Source organism: Podarcis liolepis (genome assembly GCF_965112155.1).
Source record: "Podarcis liolepis genome assembly, chromosome: 16".
Classification (NCBI taxonomy): Eukaryota; Metazoa; Chordata; class Lepidosauria; order Squamata; family Lacertidae; genus Podarcis; species Podarcis liolepis.
Genome location: NC_139567.1, coordinates 31538184 through 31562328, shown reverse-complemented (window position 1 = coordinate 31562328; position 24145 = coordinate 31538184). Strand labels below are relative to the sequence as shown.

General features: G+C 46.4%; 2 protein-coding genes and 1 long non-coding RNA gene across 8 annotated transcripts in view; 2 read left to right on the top strand and 1 right to left on the bottom strand.

The window, feature by feature from the left end:
• Positions 1-1472: 1472 nt before the first annotated feature.
• On the top strand, positions 1473-3852 carry LOC310695929. The gene is made up of 3 exons (XR_014520356.1): positions 1473-2176; positions 2435-2506; positions 3221-3852. It is a non-coding gene; the product is annotated as an uncharacterized lncRNA (long non-coding RNA).
• Positions 3853-7248: 3396 nt separating this feature from the next.
• PEX12 (peroxisomal biogenesis factor 12) lies at positions 7249-10901 on the bottom strand. 3 transcript variants are annotated; one of them, XM_083479384.1, is made up of 4 exons: positions 10805-10901; positions 10131-10296; positions 8870-9432; positions 7249-7751 (listed from the first exon to the last, which is right to left on the bottom strand). In XM_083479384.1, exons 2-4 carry the CDS (start codon positions 10254-10256, stop codon positions 7352-7354), a joined length of 1089 nt encoding a protein of 362 aa, XP_083335510.1. In that variant the 5' UTR covers positions 10257-10296; positions 10805-10901; the 3' UTR covers positions 7249-7351. The 3 variants fall into 3 exon arrangements, with proteins under 3 accessions (XP_083335510.1, XP_083335512.1, XP_083335511.1); XM_083479386.1 differs by having other exon boundaries at positions 10131-10264; positions 10805-10877; XM_083479385.1 differs by lacking the exon at positions 10805-10901 and adding an exon at positions 10387-10798.
• Positions 10902-11207: 306 nt separating this feature from the next.
• The window catches only part of AP2B1 (adaptor related protein complex 2 subunit beta 1), a 61989-nt gene continuing 49051 nt past the window's right edge, over positions 11208-24145 (top strand). For 2 of the 4 annotated variants that reach the window (XR_014519962.1, XM_083479214.1), the window contains exons 1-5: positions 11208-11587; positions 15629-15686; positions 16717-16822; positions 18522-18657; positions 19977-20222. Coding sequence is in view for 2 of the 4 variants with exons in the window: in XM_083479214.1 (XP_083335340.1) it covers positions 15650-15686; positions 16717-16822; positions 18522-18657; positions 19977-20222 (525 nt within the window). In the remaining 2 variants the exon portion in view is untranslated. The remainder of the gene's footprint in view (positions 11588-15628; positions 15687-16716; positions 16823-18521; positions 18658-19976; positions 20223-24145) is intronic. The other 2 variants (XR_014519963.1, XM_083479213.1) reach the window with 1 other exon arrangement.

Sequence of the window (24145 nt, the reverse complement as noted above, 5' to 3'; positions counted from 1 at the left end):
TTATGGCTTAAGCCACTGTGAGAATAGGATGCTGGACTAGAAGGGCTCCCTTTTAGCCTTATCAGCTCCCGGGCTCTTCTTTTGTCTGTCCATATGATTTAACCTTTCTGAGGGAAATCCAGCAAGTTGTTGTTGTTTTTTTAAATAACAAACCAACTCTCTTTGTTGCCTCAGTTACAGTGTCTCATCGATGCATTTACAGTGTGAAGCACCCTGAGAGTCAGCCCTGTTTCAGAGCCAAGCTGAGGAACCCTGCAGACACTTCTTAAATTATTAAGGCCCTGATTTAACTAGGAATGTAGAAAGCTGCTTCATTGTGAACCAGACCATCTCCACGGTGTGGCAGTTGCTCTCCAGGATTTATTTTAAGCAGGGTTCTCTCCTGTCCAGATCTGGAGATGCTGGGGATTGAACCTGAAATCTCCTGCACACAAAGCAGATGCCCTGCCACTGAGCCACAGCCCCGGGGTTGCTTGTAAGATATGCCAGAGGCAATGATGAGTGAAGTATAGTCTGACCTGGTATTGCCACAACTTCTGGTTTGGCTCTGACCAGGACATGATCACGTAATCTTCTCTCTGAGCAGATTTTGGCTGTCTGCATGCAGGTGATCGCTCCTTGGTGGTGGTTGGGATCTTATCAATCTCTTAAGGTTAAGATGTGAAAGATACTAAAACAAACACCGGCCTTTATGAACAAATAACTCAAATCACTTACCATGAATTAATGTATTCAAGTAAACTGTGCTGGGCGTAAGGCAACAAAATTGCAATGAAATAATTAAACTATTATTATTACTATTATTGAATTTATTTTATTTTATATATTTATTTATTTTATTCATTTAACCCCATCAGTATTAACTTGGGGTTGTGATAAGAGTTCTGTTAAATTACTGCTGGAAACAGTAAACCAGGGCTGGGCAGAAGGTGGATTGGAATCCACCTTGGATGCCCCTTTGAATCAGGATGGAGGACTGAACCTTTAAAAACTACTTTTAACCACTGATTTCAAAGCTGCACTGATTTATTTTGGCTTCTAAGAATTCCTGAGCAATGTTGGATATGCGGCTGCTAACAAATAAATAATACGTGTTCAGGATTGCAACTTTCCAAATGTGTAAACTGTTCAAAGTGGCTTTTGCAAATGCAAAAATCCCACTGCTCAATGTGGCTTTTGGAATGGAGGTTGCTGATATCAAAACAAAGCACCTTAATGTTGTCTGGGAGTTAAGCCCAATTGAATTTAGTGGGCCTTACTCCAGAGTAGCTATACAATTTGGAGAATTAAGCATGTAGTGATTGCAGTGTGGAACTGTGGGGGGGGGGGGAGGGCAGAAAGTTTTGAATTAAAATGGCCAACGTCTTACGTGATCTTGTGTTTCCCCCCCACGCCTAAGCAAAAATAAATAAATTATAATGGCAGTCCTAAACATGCATCTTTACTTCAAACTAGACCTGCTGCCTAGTAAGTGCATCGAGGGTTGCATGTCTGCTATAGCATTTTTGCAGGTTGTGTGAATATTTCTCTTTTCCTGTGGTCAAAAGTATTTAAATGGAAATATTTGATTTGCAGGGGTGGGACATTTAGCAAAGCACACTGAATGTGAATTAAATGTTATAAGTTTAAAAAAAAATCAGAAGTTTCATTGGAAATTATTTTTATTGGAATTCTTAGTAAATAAGAAATTCTAAGTATATTTTATTGGAATTCTAAGAAAATATTTTAAGGAATCTAAATACTTTAAGAACCTGCAGTTGTGAATACAGTGTTTTCAAGCTCAAGGAATCTGAAAAACCAGGATCATTTATACATTTTTGTATATAAAAAACCGAGTCTATGACCTAGGAGAGACCAGGGTTGAAATCCCTGCTCAGCCATGAAGCTCACTGGCGACAGCTAAACTTTTATTTGGGAATTGTCGTATCCAGCCTTTCCTGTAACCTGATACCCTCCAAATGATTTGGACTACAACTCCCATGAGCCGGAAGGGCAAGGCTGGGGTTGAGGAAGAGTCCAAAATGATGTGGTGGCTTGGGATGATGGGAATTGTGGTGTAAAACATTATTTGTCTTATATGTTTTTTGGATCGCATTCGCTTGAACGTTTTAACAGGGACCTCTGTTTCCATATCTTGCAGGTAATGGTCTTCTGTTCCTGTTGATGCATAGAAGAGGTGATGATGATCTGGGACGGGGGTCGGCAACCTGCGGCTCCAGAGCCGCATGTGGCTCTTTAAAGCCTTTGCTGTGGCTCCGGGGCGGAGGCGAGGGGAGGAGGAGGAGGAGTTAGTTGCCTGAAGCCCCTTTTTAGTTGCCTGAAGCCCCTTTTTAAACTTAAGCAGGGGGAAGTTTGGTGAATAGCTAACACTTTCCTTGGGGAACGTTATGCAACAGCTTATTGCTGGTCTTTGTCGTCCCGCCTTTGTAAGCAGGCTGCATTGAAAGGGGGCATATACACTGGTCACTGTTTTGAAGGGGAGTGAAGAACACACACTCAAAAAAAGGTAACTTGTTAATTTAATGTTTATTTCTATGAGGAGGAGTAATTCTGAGGGGTCAAACAAAGAAATAATAAAAAGTGTCAAAAAGGGTATTTTTATAATGACGAATTCCTCATTATTAATTATTATTTACATCAGGCACTGATTATGATTTATGGTACACTGGGGCCCTGATTAATTTTCTATGGCATTTTGGGGCATTGATTATTGGGTGTAATCGGTATGAGTTACGCGTGCGTAAACTGCCGCCTCTCTAGGCTTAATTGCCTTTTTAAACCGTTCTGACTGCACAGCCCATCTCCGCGTAGCTGTCTCAGTCGCTAGCAGAATCCGTCTGTGGGCGTTTCTTAAACCTCTTCCAGCATAGAAGCTGTCTGACTCCCAGTCGCCTCCTCCTCTCACTGCGCGGGAGTCTTCTGCGCAGGGAGGGCGTGGGTAGTGGAGGACCTGTGCTCTACTCACTGATGTACAGAGAAGAATCCCGGAGCTCTCTCTCCGCTTTCCCCATCTGCCCCCCTTTATCCCTGGTGTTGCGCTGATTTCCTTCCCCCTCTACCAAGCTGCTTCTCCCCCTGGTGCTGGGTCCTTCGCCTGCAGAATCTGGGAGCCTCCCCTTCGCCTCTCGCTCTGATGTCAGTTCCCTGACATCGGGCATAGCAAATTTTGCTATGGAGCCCTCTGATTTCTAATTACGTCCCTGTTTTGGACCCCCGGTAGGCCAGCCATGGATAAAGGCAAGAAAAGAAAAATTTCTGAAGAAAACAGAATGTTTAATGATACATGGACAGAATCATTTGCATTCTCTACTGACAAGACTGATTTACCAGTATGCTTAATATGTGGTGAGAAATTAGCAAACAACAAAAAGTCAAATATTGCAAGACATTTCCAGAATAAACACGCAGCCTTTGCTGAAAAATATCCAGATGGAGATGAGAGACGAAAAGCCGTTGCAGAACTTATGAGGAAGGTTGATAGGAGCAAAAATAATTTCAAGAATTGGGTGAAGTCTGCAAATTCCACAACATATGCTAGTTTTGTAGCCGCTCAGGAAATAGTCAAGCACGGGAAGCCGTTCACAGATGGAGAGTATATAAAAGAAGCATTCATTAAGGTTTCGGAACATCTATACATGGACTTCAAAAACAAGAATGAAATTGTGCTTAAAATCAAAGACATGCCTCTGTCTGCGAAGACTGTTAAAGACAGAACCCTAAAAATGGCAGAAGACATTAGCAAACAGCAAATTCAAGACATTAATTCAGCTGTGGCGTACTCCATCGCCTGTGATGAGTCCAAAGATAAAGGTGATATTGAACAAATAGCGCTGTTCTGCCGATATGTGAACTCTTTTGGGTCACAGGAAGAACTGATTGAGCTGATACCACTAAAAGACCAAACAAGGGGTGAGGATATCTGTAAGGCTGTCCTGGACTTTTTAAGTGCTAAAAAAATAAACACCAACCACCTGGTCTCAGTGGCTACTGATGGGGCACCGAGCATGAGAGGAGCACAGAAGGGCTTTGTGGCTCTACTGCAGAAGGCACTGGGTAGATCGCTGCTGTCATTTCATTGCATCCTGCACCAAGAGGCATTGTGTGCTCAAACATTTCCCCCCGAATGCACAAAAGTGATGGATGTGGTCATTCAGATTGTTAATAAGATAATGGCAAAGGGTTTAAACCACCACCAGTTTCGTTTGCTATTGGATGAGGTGGAAAGCACATATTCGGACCTCCTGCTCCACAACAAGGTCCGGTGGTTGTCCAGAGGCGAGGTGCTAAAACGCTTTGTCACATGTTTGGAAGAAGTAAAAACCTTCCTGGCCAGCAAAGAGCTTACCTTTGCTGAGCTGGAACAGCCAGAGTGGCTGGAAAAATTACATTTTATGGTAGACATGACAGCCCATCTAAACACGCTAAATACAAGCCTTCAGGGGAAAGGAGGCACAGCCCTGCACATGCTGGAGGAGGTTTTGGCATTCGAGCGCAAGTTGACAGTGTTTGTCAAAGATTTCCAGAGAGGTACACTGTCTCACTTTCCCTCTTTGAGAGAGTTCAAACAAAGTCATGATACGATAAATTTGGAATATTTCAAGTCTGCAATCACCGCAATGCAAAGCTCGTTTGGGAAACGATTCTGTGGGTTCAGAGAGGAAAAAAACACATTATCCTTCCCTGTCACTCCCCTGGTGATCGATCCATCCCTATTGAATATGACTGCATTTCCAGGTGTAAGTCAACCTGATCTTGAGCTGGAACTGGCCGATATAGCCGACAAAGATATATGGGTGTCCAATTTCAAATGCTTGACCGCTACTCTTGAGGATGTTGCCCGCCAGAAGGCCATTCTGGCTCAGAATCATAAATGGAGTGATATTGAAAACCTTCCCAAACAGGACAAACTTGTATTCGAAACATGGAATGCCATCCCCAACACTTATATAAACATGAAAAAGTATGCATTTGGAGTCCTGTCGATCTTCGGTTCCACATATGTATGTGAGCAGGTCTTCTCCAACATGATTAAAAACAAACACCGATCACGCCTCACAGATGACAGCTTGCAAGCCTGTGTGAAAATGAAGGTGACGTCTTACAGCCCTGATGTGCAGACACTGAGCACTGAGGTTCAGGAGCAAAAGTCCCATTAACCTGGTTACCTGGTTGTAAATTAAATATTTTAATTAGCTATTAATTTGTCCTTTTTTCTTGAGATTGACAGCTGACTGCACGATCCTGTATATATAGCATTAAGGCCAGAAACAATATATGCAGTGTTATATTTGTTTTAAATGTTGCAATGTTTTTGCGGCTCCCAGTTGTTGTTTTTTTCTGGAAACGGGTCCAAGTGGCTCTTTTTGTCTTAAAGGTTGCAGACCCCTGATCTCTGGGAGGTTCATACACCAAGTGCCATGCTCCTGAAGAGGAGCCCTTGGAGGAGAATCCCTCCTATTAGAGTCTGCTCTGACCCCTGCCCTCCCTCACCAGATATTAAGAACACCTCCTGGAATTGGACACAAAAGTGTCGTTTGCCATAGTTTATGGTGGGGCTGACCAACAAGGTGCTGCCATGGTATTGCTGGGTTACTTGCCACACTAGCTGGGGCCGAGGGGAGCTGCAGTCAACAGTTGGCCATCCTAGGGCCCATTTGCTCTGTACATTTAAAGCAGTGTCATAGCCCTTTAAACAGCCGTGCCTTCCTCCAAAGCACCCTGGGAGCTATGGCTTGCTAAGGCTGCAGAGAGTTGCTAGGAGACCCTGGTTTCCCTTACAAAGCTCCAGTTTCCTTGGGAAGAGGCATTGATAAACCAGAAGTTGTAGCTACGTGAGGGGAATAGGCATCCCCTAAGACAGGCCTGGCCAAACTTAGCCCTCCAGCTGTTTTTGGCCTACAACTCCCATCATCCCTAGCTAACAGGCCCAGTGGTCAGGGATGATGGGAACTGTAGTCCCCAAACAGCTGGAGGGCCAAGTTTGGCCATGCCTGCCCTAAGAACTCTCCACACCCTTGCTCCAGCATCTAGAGGGACACAGGTTGTGCGTTCCTGTAGTGCTCACCAGAGCCAGGCCCTGACTTCTGAGAGTTCTCTAGTTGGGGCATCTCCAGCTCCTTGGCTAAAAGAACAGTTTCACCATGCAGCTCTCCACCAACTCTCATCTGTAGCACCTGTTCCATCAGGCTGCTGGGGACGGATGGGAATGAAGGGGCTTTATATCCAACTACTGAAAGCTCCCCTTCCCATTGGAAGCTTTCTGTTCCAGCTGATCATGGTGAGAAACCTGTGACTAAAACAAGTGTGCTTTCCCACCCTATTCCCTCCTAAACCCCTTTCCTTTTGTGTCACGTCTTTTATATTACATGTCAGCAGAGGGAACTGTCTTACCAGTAAACTCTGCTGGGAGCTCTTTTTTTGGCTAAAGAGCAGAATATATATATATATTTAACCTAAAACAATAAATAAATTGTTCTCTCTCATGACCAAATTGGATGTTGTGAATCTAACTTAGCAAGCACTTTTTAAAAAAATGTAAATAGCAGCTGGAGGAAAGGAAAGCAGCCTCAGGAACACAGCAGATGGTGGTAGGGAGGAAAGGGTTAATGCCCCGTAAACACTGCCCCTGGGAAGCTGTAAACAGATTTCCCTGAAATGCAAATACAGTGGTACCTTGGTAGTCAAACAATGCCGCAAACCCGGAAGTGAGTGTTCCAGTTTGCAAACTTTTTTTCAGAAGCTGAATGTTCAACGCAGCTTCCGATTGAGTGCAGGAAGCTCCTGCAGCCAATCAGAAGCCGCACCTTGGTTTCCGAACCATTTTGGGAGACGAATGGACTACCTGAATGGATTAAATTCGAGAACTAAGGTAGCACTGTAGCAGTTTTGGATTAGATTTGTCAGGACTCTGGAAGGGACACATGCATTGATACCCATCACAGCCTAATTTGTTACAGGGGGAAATTAGCTGAGCAAAAGAGCCAGTAAGAAAGTTGAGGCATACAACTCTGTGCCCAGGGAGCCTTCTGGGTTCTCATATATGGGAGCATGCAGTGGAGGTGTGCCTTCATGTACTGAAAGGAAGAAGGCAAAGCAGGCTTATCTCTCTAGTTCTCTCACTCAGCTAATCTTCCTCAGCTTCTAGGAGAAATAAGTTAAGTGAGATAACCAGAGAGGTCTCAAGGCCTGCTTTTCATACGGTAGCCAAGCTCACAGAGACCACCAATAAAACGTCACGGGATGCCTGCGTAGCAGATAAATTTCATGTGTGTACAAGAGAAACACATAAAACATAATCAAGTATCCCATCCAGCCACATGGTGCCTGAGACAGAGGGATTGGGCCACCTCTGTCAGTTTTCAGGGGTGTACAGTTTGACAAGGTGCTGGAGTTCCGTGGCGTAGCCTGTGATAGGACACCGCTGGTGCTGCTTCACGTAGTTGTAGGCGCAGCGGTAGCAGAAGACGAAGCCGGAGGTGGAGAGGGCCGTGTCGTTGGCGCGGATTTTGCGGCACAGCGGGCAGACGGTCTTGAGCTTCGGCAAGAGCGGGGAGGCTGCCCTGCAGTCCAGGTGGACGGGCGGCGGAGGGGTAGGCAGAGCTGTCAGGGACTTGATGGACTCCTGGTTCTCAGACGAGTACCACCATTCCAAGAACTGGAGAAAGAAGACGCCCACAGAGAGCCCGGTGGAGAGGGAGAAAGCCAGGCCGCCCAAGGCTTTCTTTGCGGCAGACTGTACCTGCCGTTTCAAGCTATGAGACACAAGACAGATAAAAAAGAGCACTGAGTGAAGGCATCTTCTCTGCTGCCAGCTGACCACTGTAGTCAGTATCTTGGGGCTGGATTAATGTAATGCAGTCTTTGCGGGGCTGCCCTGAGGAGGCCTGGATCGGAGGCTCCGGCTGGTTCTCAATGCAGAGGCCAGACTGCTGATGAGGACATCTGGCCGCAAAAAATTGACACTACTGCTAACTGTCTATTGGCTGCCCATCTGCTACGATGCCAGTCTCAAGGTTCTTCTCTTAATTTGCAGAGCCCTGAACCACTCAGGGATTGCAGGAGCAGAGTGGGTTCCTTGAGTTAGAATCATCAAATTGTAGAGTTGGAAGGGACCCTAAGGATCATCTGGTCCAACCCCCTGCAATGCAGAAATATGCAGCTGTTCCATATAGGGATCGATCCTGCAAGCTTGGCATTATCAGCACCACGCTCTAACCAACTGAGCTAACCGGGTTGGTGAGGCTCATTTGACAACAGGGAGAAACCGAGTCTTTAGTGTCACCTGCCCAAAACCGGGGAATCTTCTACCAATGGAGATTCAGCGCACACCTTCTGTGCCAGCTTTTAAACTGCCTGCTGAAAACTTTTTTATTCTCATATATAGGCAATTAAGGATAGAACAGTTACCTGATTTTCGATTTCAGCTTTTAAAATTTGGAATTTATCGTACTGTTTTATGCACAATTAGTCTTATGATCTTAGAATCGTAGCGTTGGAACGGACAACAAGGGTCAGCTACTCCAACCTCCTGCAATGCAGGAATCTTGCCCAATTGTTGTAGATTGCTCCAATATTTTGGTGTGAGGCTCTGGCAGGGATCTAAAGCCCTCCCACTTTATTTCCCAAGCTGGAGAAACACTAGGCTTTGGGAAAGAGGTGGGATCTTGCCAGAGCCATCACACCTCCTTCCCAAAACCCAGCACCTTGTTTACCTGGCTTTGGGAAGGCAGCACAAGGGTTGCAAGTGTCAAATGTTGCTGAGGGCTGCCAAAATAGGCTGCATGCGTGCTGCACTGCCCTGGTCCAGACAGATGGTTTGGCTGTCCTTATGTCCCTTTTAGAGCTTGCCCGTTCCCCCATTTCAGCTCACCTTCCTGCTGGCTGTGGACTCCCGCTCACAGCCGCTGCCGCCTTCTCTAAGGCTCGCGCATCTTCCGCCGTGAGCCTGACCAGCTGGACGCCAGCCAGCATCAGCATGGGCGAGTGGTGCCGGGACTTCCCCAGGACGTAGCAGAGTTGCTGGACCAAGAACCAGCCCTCCCAAGCCAAGTTCACAAAGGGGTAAGCGGCCAGGAAGGCCCTGTAGAACCGCTTCCAGGCCGACGATGGCGGGTGGATAGAGTAATCGTCCTCCTCCCGGAGACGGGAAACCAGCGCCTCCAGTTTGGTCCTCAGGTAGGGAACGAGGACCAGCAGGCAGAGGGATTTCCAGTGAGGCCTACGTGGCAACCCGGCAGTGACTGAGCGCCTCTGCCTGGGCTTGCTGCCCCCGTAACTCATCACCACTCTCTTCAAGCTGTAGAAGTTCTCAGCGAAAGAGGCGCTGCACCTTGAGAGGAAGTGATGCTGGAGGTGCAGATCCAGGAGGGCATAGATTTCGTCAAACCAGCGCCACAGGAAGCCGTAACGGCCAGGGTTGGATTCAGCCAGCACCTGGCGCAAGAGAAAGCAAGGCCTAAGTAAGGGGCTGGAAGTCTGCCCCCTCCCCACCCCTGATAAGAGCTGCATTTTCTCAGGGGTAACTCTCAACCCCAGCCAGCATGGCAGGCACACTTTTGGGGAAGGCTGCTGTAGACAATCCTGAGCTAGATGGAACAATGGTATAACAATTAAGAGCCCTTCTGGACCAGGTCGAAGGGCCATCGAGTCCAGTAGCCTCCCAGTGGCCAAACAGATGCCCCTTTGCAAAAGCATGCAAGGTAAAACACAGCTTCCTAGGTTCTCCTGAGCTTCTGGGCTGCTTACTGAGCTATTTCACTTAACAAAATTTTTATATATTGTTTGATTGAAGCTGTTTATAAAAATATAAAGCATTAGAATTACTGACAAGCAGGTATATAAAAATATCCAATGGATGACTGAAATCAGCAGTAGCTATAGGTCGAATCCAGACATATAAAAAATGTGAAAATGCTTTTTTAAAAAAAAGTTTTGAAAAATATATTGATTTTGCCATAGCTCGCCATCGCCATCTAGTGTCACATTTTTATAATGTACTTTACAATACACTTAAAACGTTTTATTTGCAGCCATCTTGGGCTGGTCCCACAGGCACAGAGAAGTAGCAGTAGGCCATCCTGCTGAATACCACTCAGCAGGGTGGAATGCCGCCCACGGGGAATTTCTGTTACCTTGGCCACATGTTGCAGTGCAGGCCTCACAGCTGACATCAAGCTGTCTTGGGCAACGACTTCAAAGATGGATGGCCTGTCCTCATAGATGGAGGCCGCAGTGACGTGAGCCCCATGCTCTGCCATGGCGTCTTCTGGAATGGAAAATCTGGATTGCTGGTGAAATCTTACAGAAAGAACAAAAATGGTTGCCGCAGGCTGCTGTTAATAGGGTGCACAAAGCTTCTGGATTCAGAGGGGCATTAGGGACATTCACCTTTTGGTGTACAATCTGATGCCCTACTGCTTCGGACTCGAAGCTTCACAAGCTTCTAGCCTTCGGAAAAGTTGAAGGCTGGGAAATTACAGCACCTGCACTTGGGAGGATGGAGGGTGGCGTGAGGACAGTCTCAAGTTCAAGCTCCAGTGGCATCTCCAGATAGGATGGGGGGGGGGAGACCCTGGAGAGCTGTTGCTGCCGGTCAGTGTGGGTAATACTGAGCTCTGCATGAGGCTGCTTTCTGTGTCTGTGCCCCCATCACCAGCCACCCCTCGGGAGAAGGAAAAGCAAAGTGGCTGGGGCTACTCAGCCAGATGGGCGGGGTATACGGTACATGATATTATTAAAGGAAGGAACAGGGGTGGGCTGGGGTCTCCCTTTCCTCCCCTTCCGCGCGGTTCCCTCTTAGCACAACCTCAGCTCCTCCAGCACTCCATGGGTCTCCTTATCTCCTGGTCCAAATGTGAGACCGGAAGTAGCTCAGGGGAAGCCTATTGTTCTAGCCTTCTTCCTCATCTCTATGGTAAGGTAGAGTTAGGATGAAGCTAAGGCATGAGGCATCTTATTTTGTTGCATGTTAATCTATTGTATAAATAATGTATAATATAGCAAGCAATATAAATATATTATATAATAATGATTTTTTTACTAAATATAAAAAATGCGTATTGACATACACGCACAGATATATGCAATAATGAAGATTTTATTCATATATAAAATTGAACATTTTCCAGGAAGTAGTAGTATGATAAGGGGGTGGAACTTCCTGCAATGGCCGGAAACCCGCTATTGCCGGTGGGGGAAGGTAAAGCGTCTCCTCCCTAGCCTTCGTCATCTCCGTGGTTCAAAAAACCCCGTATTTATATCTTCTGTGAGGGTATAATGAGTGGCCTTTAAAAACAAAAAGCCAGAAACGCACAAGTGCGGTGTCAGGTATGTACCTGGGCCACTCACTCCTTTCTACATCTATGTCCCTCCGGCCGGAAGTGAGCGTGGGCCGACCTAGGCCCCTCAAGTTCTGTGGCCACGCGACGCTCTAGGCGAGAAGGCGTGGCGCGGACGGTTGGTTGGTCCTCCGAGACATCCCGGTTTCCGGCCGCCTCCCCAGCCGAGCTGCTTGTGGCTCTCCGCGGCCGTTGCTGCCCCCCCTCCCGCCAGCCAAAGAGGCTCTCGAGGACCCGCCAGCCCCTTGCAGGTGAGTCGTGGGGGAGGGGCCCTTCGGGGTGGCCCCGCCCCTTGGGGGGAATTGGTGGGGGGGTCTCGTAACGGGGAGGGGGGCGACGGATACCTCTGTTTTGGGCTGGGCGAGAGGAAATAGGGGAGGGGCACATCCCTTCTCCTTTCCGAAAAAAGGGGGCAGCATCCATTGGGGGAGCCCTCTGTTGTTTGTTGAGGGGGGAGGGCAGAAACTGGGGCTCCCTCCAAGGAGGGGCTTGAGATGGGGTGGGGGAGGGGCATGCCTTTCAGGAGGGCTGGGGGGGATGCGTGCCCCTCCCCCAGACTCGAAGGGTTCTTTATTTTCCCCCTACCCCAAGGTTGTGCTGGGGGGGCTGGGTTTGGCAGTAATATTATTGCCATTATTGCTTTTACCATTATTATTATTATTGAGCAAGGTGAAGGGCCTTGGCAGTGTTATTAATATTAATAATAACAATGTGATTTGTTTAATCATCTGTTAATCTGAGTCTTTATTTAGATTATTTGTACCCAGCCCAAAAGGCGCCCAGAGTGGCTTACCTACAGTCTGTATGTTGTGTGCAATATTGCAATGGTAGAGTTGTCCCTGCAGTGGGGCAGCAGGCGACAGAGATCGTGGAGCACCCCAGAGAATGAAGAAAGGCATTCGGAGTTGGTTGTGGGGGGAGGCTGGAGAAAATGAAGCATGGGCTTGTTTGGAGTGAAGGAATGGGAGGACCTGGGGTTTGGGGGAGGGGACTCCAGTGGGGTTTCTACAGTGGGGGTTGCATGAAAATTCCCCCTTTTTCACTGGTGCAGGTGGAGAAAGGGAAAGTGGGAACTGGCCCTGGTCTTATGAATGGAGGCGGGGCGGGGCCAGGTCAGAGACAGTCTTCTGGGGGTGGAGAGTGTCTTGCAGGTTTGGTATAAATGGACTGAACATAAAATGGAATATTGGAGAGGGTTGAAATTGGTCGAGATGCTGGCATGGGATGGAGGCAGATTCTGTCCTTTTTTATCTCCCCTCCCAAACCTGCCTCTTCCTCTCCTCACTCTGCTCCCTTTTTAGGGTTTGGAAACTGGGGTGGGGTGGTGCCCCCTCAATGCAAAGTCCAGTTGAAACCTTCCCTCTTCCTTGTTGGGTCTCTCATCCCAAATCTTTGTAACTGGATTCAGATTTCCAGGTTGGAAGGGGTGTTCTGAGTCTGACAGAGAGAGAGAGCATAGTAGATCATCCTTGTATCATTTAATTTGAACAGGTCCCAAACTAAACCAAAGAGGAAAGGCTTAGAGAAGACTCAAATATGTTTTTTGGAGGAGAGCTTCTACGCCCCCCCCCCCCCAGTTTAGCTAGAAGGGCTGGAGAAGCTCAATTTTTGGAGTGGTGACCTGGATTTTTAACCTGGGCCAGAAATAAGACTTTTTGCCCTGGAAATTCCTGCTTTTTTGATTCTGGAAATACAGGGTGCGTCTTTTAAAAGAGTCCCCGTGGAACATGTGCAATCTGTATCCACAGGACCTCTTTTAAAGGACTCACCCTGTATATGCAGAGGGAAATGCACTTTGCAGTTTCTCAGAGGGCAGTCTGTCCCTTTATACATGCTCGGACTAGGATCTGATGAGGCCTTGGGAAGTCTATTCTGCATACTTTATATCAACATTTCTGAATCTTACACAAATAAAGATTTGTTCCATTACAACATGAATTTGTATCCAGGACTCCTTGGCCCCCCCCCCTTAAATTTGAATGCATCAGTGACAAAATTCTGCATCAGTGTCAGATTACAATTTTGACCCCTGGCCTTGTATCATACCTAGAGAAATAGATCAGATTTCTTCATGCTGTTATCAGAATCTTAATTTCTGGTCTTTTCTGTGCCAGGTTCACTCACCCTGTTCATTCACTCAGGCATTTTAATTCTGCTTTAAATCCAGGTTCCTTTAAGTCTTGTAATTTTTATTAGTATTTACCTCCGTCTATTGTTTTTTGAATATTGGAATCATGGTATATATTGTACTTTTTAGCACTGTTTGTTTCTTTGTAAGCAGCCCAGGTAATATTTATATAAATTCAATTTATATAAATACAATGAACAAAAATGAATTTCCAGTAAAGGATCTGTGTCTACCTGCCCTCCTCACAGTTCCCAGGAATTTGGTTTGGCATGGTAGGTCATTAGATGCTCCCCACCTGCCAAAATCACCTTTTGGTCTATTAGATCTTGGTTCCTAGAAAAATATACTGGCACCGGTGAGGCACCCCTCCTGCTTAGACTGCTGTGGGAAGGCTAGATGACTCTATGAGAGGTTTTTCATCTGCCCCTGGTTTTAAAAACTTGCTCAGGCATCCCTCCCTACTAATTTTACCCAGGGATGGGAAAACATCTGCAATCTCAAAGTGCCAGCATCCTGTATTATTGTTGTCAGTTAGATTTCTATCTAATTTCTATCTATCTAAATTTCCCAACCCTTTCTCCCAAAGGAGCCCAGAGCGGCAGACAGCAAAACAATGCCATTAAAATAAAATCCCATTTCAAAATGCTAATAACCCCTAAACGCATTTTAAGAAATAATCACATAGCTTCACTTTGAATAATTTCAGGTTGCCTGGAACAGTATATTTTGGCCATCAAAGGCCTGGGTTCATAGGAGTGTTTTAAGATCCACCGTGAATGTTAATAGCGAGGGAAACAAGTGCACCTTGCTAGAGAGGGCATTCCACAGCTGGGGAAGCCACCACTGAAAAGGCCCTGTCATAGGTCAGCACCAGCCGGGCTGTGCCCTCACCATCACCCACTGGCCTCCCCTACTGATCAGAAATATAAAATAGTTCTACAAATAAATGAATTCCGTGAATACTTCTAGGGATACAGGATGGCCTCATCCAGAAGTCAGATATTTAGTGTCTCTTTGGAAGGCCCTTCCAGCAGAGATTCAGCAGGCATCCTTACTTTTAACTTTCAGGAGTTTCTCTGAAAGTTTGTTTGTTTGTTTTTTGTGCCAATAGGCTATGCAGTTGTTTAAAATGCTTTTTATTCAGCCAGTCGTTTTAATTATTGTTTTGTACTGCTTTGGATGATTTTTTTTTTAAAAAGTTGCTCTCCATACAAAATTTATACATGATTGTAGTAAAACTTCTAAGCGGTTTGCAAACTTGATTGTAGTAAAACTTCTAAGCGGTTTACAAATGATATTTAATTTGCTAAGAAAAAACAGATTAAATTGTTTAAAAATAATTAAAATTAGTGGTGAAAGAGTTTAAAACACATCTCCTGTGTGTCTGGAAAGACTTACCTCAACAATTTCATTTTAAACAGGCAGCCTACCTCATGTTGATAGACAGGAAGCTCTGAAGTGTCAGTACGACCGCACTGGAAGATCGATTTCTTACTATTTTAAAAATCATTTTTATTTAATACAAATTTTATATTGCTCTATGCCACCCTGATATTTTATGAGAGGGTGTGTGTGTGTATATACGTACATACACACACACACACACACACACACACACACATATATATGTCTATATGTCTGTTTATATGTATATATGTATTTATATGGCAGGATTTGAATGCAAAAGAATGAATGAATGAATAACATGACAGTGCCCAATCTTATGGAAAGACTGGGCAAAAAGGTGATGGATTATGGATATGGGTGGATTTCTGTGTGACGTTAGATTGTCCCTTTGTGAATATAGGATTAAAAATGGAGAAACAGGATACCTTTCTCTGATATGTGCTAGAAAAAAGCAGATGTCTGTGAGAGCCGCCTGGGATCTTCCAGTGGGTTTCTGTTGATAAAAGTGCTCTTAGATGGACTTTTGGTCTGACCCAGGAGAGTTTTTCTTTAATGCTTCAAATTGATAAAGTTCCCTCTTACCTAATTCTCAGAGCACCCGGAAGAGTATAAAGCCTAATTCTTAAATTTATTTTGATAATTGTATTATGTCTGCTCTTCTCTAAAGAACTATTTTGTACCATTTTATGTAAACGGCATAGGGTTTTCTTATTATTATTATTAAGCATTAAAATATTGCTATATTGTTTGTTTCCAGGTGCGATAAGAACTTGAAATCATGACGGACTCCAAATATTTCACTACCAATAAAAAAGGTTAGATTCCACTCATTAATGTGATATTGCAGCTTGTTTCTAGAGATACCTGGGTTGGGGGGGGGGAGGATTTGGGAATGAAGCAGATGTGGTTCAAAAGCCTAGGCAGCATGCTAGATCACATGGAGGCTCTTCCTTCCACGCCACCTCTCTTTCCACTGGGTTTGAGGGAAACGCGCTGGCAGCCATCCTATAAAACCATTGCCGAGTCCGTGTCTGCAGAATATTAGGTTTTGCTGAATCAGTTTCTGTTTCAGTTCTTGGGAAATGTTCTAGATGGATTCTAAAGCAATTTTCCTGCTGTTTAGGTTGAAAATAATAATAATAATAATAATAATAATAATAATAATAATAATAATAATATATTTATACCGCATCCATCTGGCTGGGTTTCCCCAGAGTGGCTGGCCAGCTTCCAACAAAAGATTAAAAATACATTAAAACATCAGTCATTAAAAACTTCCCTAAACAGGGCTGCCTTCAGATGTCTTCTAAAAGTCAGATAGTTGTTTATTTCCTTGACATCTGATGGGAGGGCATTCCACCGGGTGGGCGCCACCACCAAGAAGGCCCTCTGCCTGGTTCCCTGTAACCTCACTTCTTGCAGGGAAGGAACTGCCAGAAGGCCCTCAGAGCTGGACCTCAGTGTCCGGGCTGAACAATGGGGGTGGAGATGCTCCTTCAGGTATACTGGGTATACTGCATGATACCTGAGCGGTGGGGAATTCCTTTGGAGTTCCTTTTCCTGGAAGAGGGGGCTACTGGTGGCATTAGCCACGATGGCTATGCTCTGCCGCCACAGTTGGAGGCAGCAGTGCTTTCTGAAATACCAGCTGGTGGAAGCCGCAGGAGGGCAAAATGCTGTTGTGCTTGGATCCTTGTACATTTCCCACAGGCGTCTGGTTGGCTGCTTTGAGAAGAGGGTCCTTGGCTTGGAAGGGCCATTGGCCCAAACCAGCAGGAGTAATCATTATGCCATATTGTTTCTGAACGCTGTGGCTCTCTCTCACGGCCTCACGTTTCATTTCAGGGGAGATCTTTGAACTGAAAGCGGAGCTCAACAATGAGAAGAAGGAGAAGAGGAAAGAAGCTGTGAAGAAGGTCATTGCTGCCATGACCGTGGGGAAGGATGTCAGGTAACACTCATATATAAATATATGATTTTTATTAAATTTTCTGTTTTACAATTTAAAGTACTCATTTTTACATCATTACAATATCAGTGACTTCGCTCCTTCTCTTTCCGTGGTTCATTTTACATATCATAAATCCCTCCATATTTTACAAAAACCATACCATTCAGTATTCCATTATTATATCCATCAAATCTTATTTACACTGTTGAATTTATCTTAATGCTGCCAGCGTTTTCAGCTGTACACAATTATTTCCCATGTATTCAATAAACATATTCCAGACTTATCTAAACGTATGTTCTTCTTGTTCTCTTATTCTATATGTTACGTCTGCAAGATGCGCATATTCTGCCAACTTAAATTGTCATTCTTCTTTAGTTGGGACCTCGCTCGTTTTCTGTTTTTGAGCTAACAAAACATAGGCCACAGTAGTGGCATAAATAAATAACCCTTTTAACACCTGGGAACTTCAGTCTGAATTATCCCCAACAGAAAGGACTCTGGGTTTTTTTGGAAAGTACTTTCGAACATTTTTTTCAATTCATTATGTATCATTTCCCAATATGCTTTTACCCTTCAGGTAACACTCCTTTTCATCTCTTTCTGTCTCCGCAGTGATGGAGCCCTCTAGCAGGGATGCAGGAAGCTGCATCTCTCCTCCAGCCATTGCTGCAGTCCAGCTCCCATCAGCCCCAGTGCACCGTGCCCAGTCACTAGGGGTGAGGGGAGTTTTAGTCCAGCAACACTGGGAGAGTGGCAGGCTCCCCACCCTGTCCATGTGACTGGGACTCTTTGCTGTCATGGAGAAAGCAATCTATGGGCATACTCAGGGGGAAATGTTCCTCCTCTAAATATTGTTGAGATTCCAGCTCCCATCAGCCCCAACACATCATGGGCAGTCCAGCAAAAACAGGAGGGTCATAGGATCCCCTATTGCCAAATTCTGTAGGGCAGGTGGTAGTGGTGGTGAACCTCCAGCCCATGGGCTGAATCAGGCCGGCAAGGCCTTTTTGGCCCAGCCACACCCACCAGCTTGCAAGTCTGACCTGAGACCCCAAGTCAGATTTCCACGCTTCAGTTTTTCCTCTATTGGGGCCGGCCCTACTGCTAGGCAATGCAGATCTGTTTTAAAAGTGCGTTTTATGTTTGACTGCCTTTGGTAATGTTTTCTTTCGAACTGTTTAAGGTCATTTTTTTTGTTAAATGTGCATTCTGTAGTTGATCTCTTCTGCAGTGTTTCGTTTTGAAATCTTTAAGATAGTATTTGACTTTCCTGTTAATTACGTTGCTTTGAATGTATACTTCAGCAATGTTTAATTAGATGTTTCAGTGTGTCGTTAAACCGCTTTGAGATTTATTCCCTTAACTTTTTCTAACTCTAAAAGAAAAAAAAGAGTAGATGTGATATAAAAGGCCAGAAGAGGGAAGGAGGGAAGTCAGCTCTTGGGAGCAGGTGTAAATGTGAAATGTAATACAATATGTGTATGTGGAGTGTACAAATGAAAATCAGTAAAGAATATTATGAAAAAAAGAGATTTATTCTTTTAAAATATAAATAAATATTCCTTAAAAATATCAAAAAATAAAATAAAAATAAAATAAAATAAATTTGCTTGGAATGTTGGAGTTGTGCTTCCAGTTTCAGGGTTCCTGCTTCAACTCAACATTCTCATTTCCTCCCTCTCTATCTATCATCTAGCTCCCTTTTCCCAGATGTAGTGAACTGCATGCAGACTGACAACCTGGAGCTGAAGAAGCTGGTCTACCTGTACTTGATGAACTATGCCAAAAGCCAGCCGGATATGGCCATCATGGCAGTCAACAGTTTTGTGAAGGTAATGGGGGTAGTTGGGAAAATATGGGTGCTTTAATTTTACTACATGTCAGCAAAGTGCCAGTTGTCGCGATGGCCGGGTTGCATGCAGAAGGAACCCCGATGTTATGATGACATCCTTATAGGCAGCATGTCCTCCGACTGTAGGAAGAGCCATTCTTCAGTGAAAGAGCATCGCAGGTTCAAGCCTCAGTATCTTCAGGCAGGGCTGCACATCTTTAGGAGAATGGCTTTATTTAATAAAATCTATATACTGCATGATTTAAGTGAAAAAAGACCTCAGAGCGGTTTACGAAAAGAATAAAACAGTAAAATACGAACAATTAAAAAGGCCTATTTGAAACATTTGGAGAATAATTTAAAAGTCAAAGGTTAAATCAAGGCAGGTTACAACACATGTCAACATTTTGCAAATCTGGGTAGGGTCATCTAGGCAAGATGGTTTTAGTAAAGGTAAAGGGACCCCTGACTGTTAGGTTCAGTCATAGCCGACTCTGGGGTTGCGGCGCTCATCTCCCTTTATTGGCTGAGGGAGCCGGCGTTTGTCCGCAGACAGCTTCCGGGTCATGTGGCCAGCGTAACTAAGCCACTTCTGGCGAACCAGAGCAGCACACAGAAACGCTGTTTACCTTCCCGCTGGAGCGGTACCTATTTATCTACTTGCACTGGCGTGCTTTCAAACTGCTAGGTTAGCAGGAGCAGGGACTGAGCAACGGGAGCTCAACCCATCAGGGGGATTCGAACAGCCGACCTTCTGATCGGCAAGTCCTAGGCTCTGGTTTAACCCACAGCGCCACCCGTGTCCCAAGATTGTTTTAGCAGGTGTTAAAAAGAGTACAGTAAAGGTGCCTGTCTGGTGTCAATAGGCAGGGAGTTCCAGAGCGTCTTTGTGGCCACGCTAAAGGTGCGGGACAGGTATTACATGCCAGCAGATTGAAACGGTTGAGTGGGCAAGTACAGGGTAAGGCAATCTCACACGTAAAATGATCCCAAGTTCCTAAGGGCTTGATACACCAATAGTAACACCTTGACCTTGCCCAGGTAGCAAACTGGCAGCCAGTGCCATTCTCTGAGCAGAGGCGTTGCATGTTGACATGGCCTCACTCCTGCCAGCAGTCGTGCCGCAGCATCCTACCCTCGCTGCAGCTTCCAGGCCAAGCGCAAGGGAAGCCCCCCCATAGAACACATTGCGGCAGTCCAGCCCTGAAGCAACTTGATTGCGTCCCAGGAAGTGGCGGGACTCAAACTCTCTCGCTCTGGGGGAGTGAAACTGCACAGAACACCTTTGTGACGACCTGCTTCTCTCCCCCCCCCCCCCAGGACTGCGAAGACCCCAACCCTCTCATCCGTGCGCTGGCGGTGCGCACCATGGGCTGCATCCGCGTGGACAAAATTACCGAGTACCTGTGTGAGCCGCTCCGCAAGTGCCTGAAGGACGAGGACCCCTACGTGCGGAAGACGGCGGCCGTCTGCGTGGCCAAGCTGCATGACATCAACGCCCAGATGGTGGAGGACCAGGGCTTCCTGGACTCCCTTCGCGACCTCATTGCAGACTCCAATCCCATGGTAAATAAAGTACTCCTCCCGCAGGGGACGCTTCCTTGATGCTTGGCATAATGTTTCTCGGCTAACGCAAGTGTGTATGTGCGCAGGATTGTGGCGCTGTGTAGCTCAGCGCCAGAGCACCTGCATTCCGTGCAGAAGGCCTCAGGATCGGTCCCCAGCGGCATCTCCAAGTGGGGATGTCTGAAACCCTGCTGGTCATTGTGGCCGGTGCTGAGCTGGATGGACCACTGGTCTGACTCTGCACAAGGCAGCTTCCTATGTTCCTGCTTCAAGCCTTTACTCAGAACAATGAGGACTAGAATCATGCTTGGGTACAAGTTTGAAAAGAGTTGTGTCTGAAATCCTGGACAGCCGCTGTTGGTTAATGTAGGCCAGGGCTTCCCAAATGTGGGCCTTCAGCTGTTTTGGACTACAATTCCCATCACCACCTGACTACTTGTCCTGCCAACTAGGGATGATGGGAGTTGTAGTCCAACAACAGCTGGAGACCCATTTTACATTACGGTTCCTGAGACCAAGGAGCAGGTTTTCGACTGTTTGGGTACAGGCGGAGGCCATTTTGAATTAATAATGTTTAACCACTGGTTTTGAAACCGCACAGGTTTCTTTGCCCCGTAGAATTCACTATCGAGGTCCAATGCGTGGCTGCTGGTTATCAGTAAAACAATTCCATGTGAAATATTAGAATGTAAACACCCATAATGAAAAGATGCAATAGAAACGGTCGTATTAAAGCAACATGGCAGACACAGGTTGAGAGATCAGGGGCCTATTTGTCTGAACATGTGTGTCTTCAAAAGGTATGAGGATGTCTCTACAGGGGCGTCTTCTGTATTTCAACGGGGACGGCAGCTGCCAGCTCTTTTGGGTTAGGACCAGAGAGAAGTGCTCTTGTTCCAGTAGGGTCAAGCAGATTGAATCCCCATAGGGATTTGGGGAGTCAGTGATGGCGTTGGTTGGTCATGATCTCATCTACCATGGGGTGCTGAGATAGATGCCTGCCCACCCCTGCTGGCAAATAGAATTAATCCCCCAACACCAGGGAACTTTACATTTGGGCGTTTGGTGGTGGGGCCTTTAGTCAACCCCTTAATCTCCAAATCTTGATGCGTGTACACAGGTCATAGTTGGTCTGTGTGCAGAGTCCCTGCTTACAGGCTGTCAGATTTTTGGGATCATCTCCAATTTACCAGACTCTCATGTGTTCATTTGGGTAATCATCTGTGGCAGGAAACAAGCCTTTGAGATGACCAGCAGGTAAGCAGAGAGACCCTTCTCCAGGCAGGTTATATCCAGATTGGCGAGGAGGGCGGTTTGTAGTCTAAAACATCTGCAGGGAAGGCTGGTCTGGATTATCTAAAGGCCTAGCCTCTAAGGTCTCCCCAAAGGGCTGAATGCAGCTGCTGTGGGCAGACTTTTCTAATGCCCTGCCTTGAAGGCTCCTGATAACTCACCATGTTAAGTTACTAGCTTCAATTACCGTATTTTTCGCTCTATAGGACGCACTTTTTCCCCCTTCAAAAATGAAGGGGAAATATGTGTGCGTCCTATGGAGCGAAGATGCCATAGCCCCGCAACCCTCTCCCGGCTGCAGAGGTGACGCGCGGCTATGGCAGGAGCCTCTACAGCCCCGCGTCACCTCTTCAGCCGGGAGAGGGCGCACGGGGCTAAAGAAGCACCCCGCAACCCTCTCCCGGCTGGAGAGGTGACGCGCGGCCATGGCAGGAGCCTCTCCGCTGCGCCTTTCCGCTGCTCCCTGACCTGCTCTTTGGGGCTGGTGGTGGGCTTCCCCCCGCCAGCCCCAAAGAGCAGGTCGAAAGGAACCTGAAGCCTGGAGAGCGAGAGGGGTCAGTACACACCGACCCCTCTCGCTCTCCAGGCTTCCAAGGTAGCCGCCTGAACGCACCTTAAACGGCACCTTGTTTTAGAGCGGGAAAACAAGAGGGGGGAAATTCTCCCCCTCTCTGTGCAGCGCCTCCTGCCGCTTCACTAAAGGGGCGCTGGACAGAGAGGGGGAGAATTTTTTTTCTTGTTCTCCCCCCTCTAAAACAAAGTGCGTCCTATTGTCCGGTGTGTCCTATGGTGCGAAAAATACGGTACATCCAGTTCTGACCAGGCCAGTCAAAGCAAGTTAGGGCCAGAATTGCCATCGAGAACAGATTCCCAAACCTCCTCTCCCTTTCTTGTTGCACGTAGTTGGTGGTGGTGGAGGTGACATCTGGTTGCAGCCCGTTCATCCTGGGGTGTTTGTGCCATTGTCCGGGTTTCCCACTTTCTGGGCCCGTAATGGAACAAATGGACCGGAATGCCAATCCCGCCGGCTTGAGCCTCTCTTGATAGTGATGTATTTGCTGGCCAAGTGCCAGAGCCCCTTCCACAAACAAGGAACCTCAGGACGATCTGTTCTGAATTTGATCTTCTGGCTTTTCCTGAGACAATGGCTCCGAAAGTGTCTGACTTTGCTGCCCTCACGTTTTACTGGAAGCTGCTGCTTCTCTCCCCCCGGCCAGCCCTTTGCTAGGAAATTAGATGCCTTTCTGGCTTTTGAAAGGCAGCATTCCAAGCTGGTTCTGTTCAGACTTCCTCCCATGAATATTGATGGTTTCTCAGAGACTCAGTGTTCTCGCCAAAGCAACTGTCTCCTTATGTTGGGGAGTGTAAAAAGAATGCCTTTTCTATATCTTAAGTCTTTATTTAACTGTCACCAGGTTAAAATGCCTTATGTATATACAACCCCCGAAATGCCAAGACAAAAATCCTACAGCAAAAAGGTGAAAATCTGTGTTGCGGTCCTGTGGGGACTCAATTTTTGGGCATTGCGAAAGACGGAAGCGTCCTATTAAATCTGAGAACGTGGACATTTTGCAGGTTGAGTGCAGGGGATCCAGTCATTTTGCTGAAAGCAGCAGTGTGGTATAGCGGTTAGAGTGATGGAATGAGAAGAGGGAGACTGAGGCCCAAATTTTCTCTGAGCTTTACAGCTTACAAGGTAACCTTAGGTCAGTCTCTGTCTGCCTATCTTAGCCTTGCCTGCCTCACAAGAGTGTTCAGAGGGTATGATGGGAGGGGAGAGAACAATGTAAGCCACTTTAAGCTCCTCGGAGGAAAGGTTGGGATATTAATTTAATGAATAACAACAGCAACAACAACAACATACCAGCAACTTGCAAAGGTGAAGCTTGTGAAGTGAGCACAGGTTGACTGTTAAAACCTGGGGATTTGTGTCTCCCCATTGGCTGAACTGCAGTGATGTCACAGAAGCCCCAGGGGAATGAGAGATGGCCAGAGAAGGGCGAGAGTGTTCTTTATCTAGTGTTTTTGAGCATCCAAAGCCTATTGCGAACCTCATCCTATCGGAATCCCTGAAACGGCCTTGTGAATTGGGCCAGTATTATTATTTCCCATATTGTGCATGAGAAATGACGCGGTTTGCCAGAAGCGAAATGTACTTTAGGGGAGGGCATGCGTGTTCTGATTGGTAGCCCATTCTGCTATCCGCTGTGCCACACCAGCTTCCAAGAGAAAAAGGAGAAGGCCTCGGGTTGCACCCCTCATGCGGAGAGCAAACGACATAGCAGCAGGAATGCTGGGAAGCCCCAGGGGGTCAATGGAGGCCCTTGGTCCTGTGGCCGATGGGCCGCGATATAACCCAAGTCTTCCTTGTCAGAGTCTGCAACTGGTTCCCGAAAGCCGGATGCACTTTGGGCCGTTTCTCCTGTAGCTGTGGAAGACGAGCCACAAGGGGGCAGCACGATGCAGTTTTGTTCTAGCTGGAGGGGGCCGTAGGGTGGGGGGGCCGGCAGTGCAATTCCAGGGACTTCCTTGTTTGACATTCTTTGATGATGGGCCACTTTAAAGGATTAGACAGAAGCAAGAAAACCTCTAGCACATCTGCAGAGCTAAGCAGGGTCTGATAACGGTTT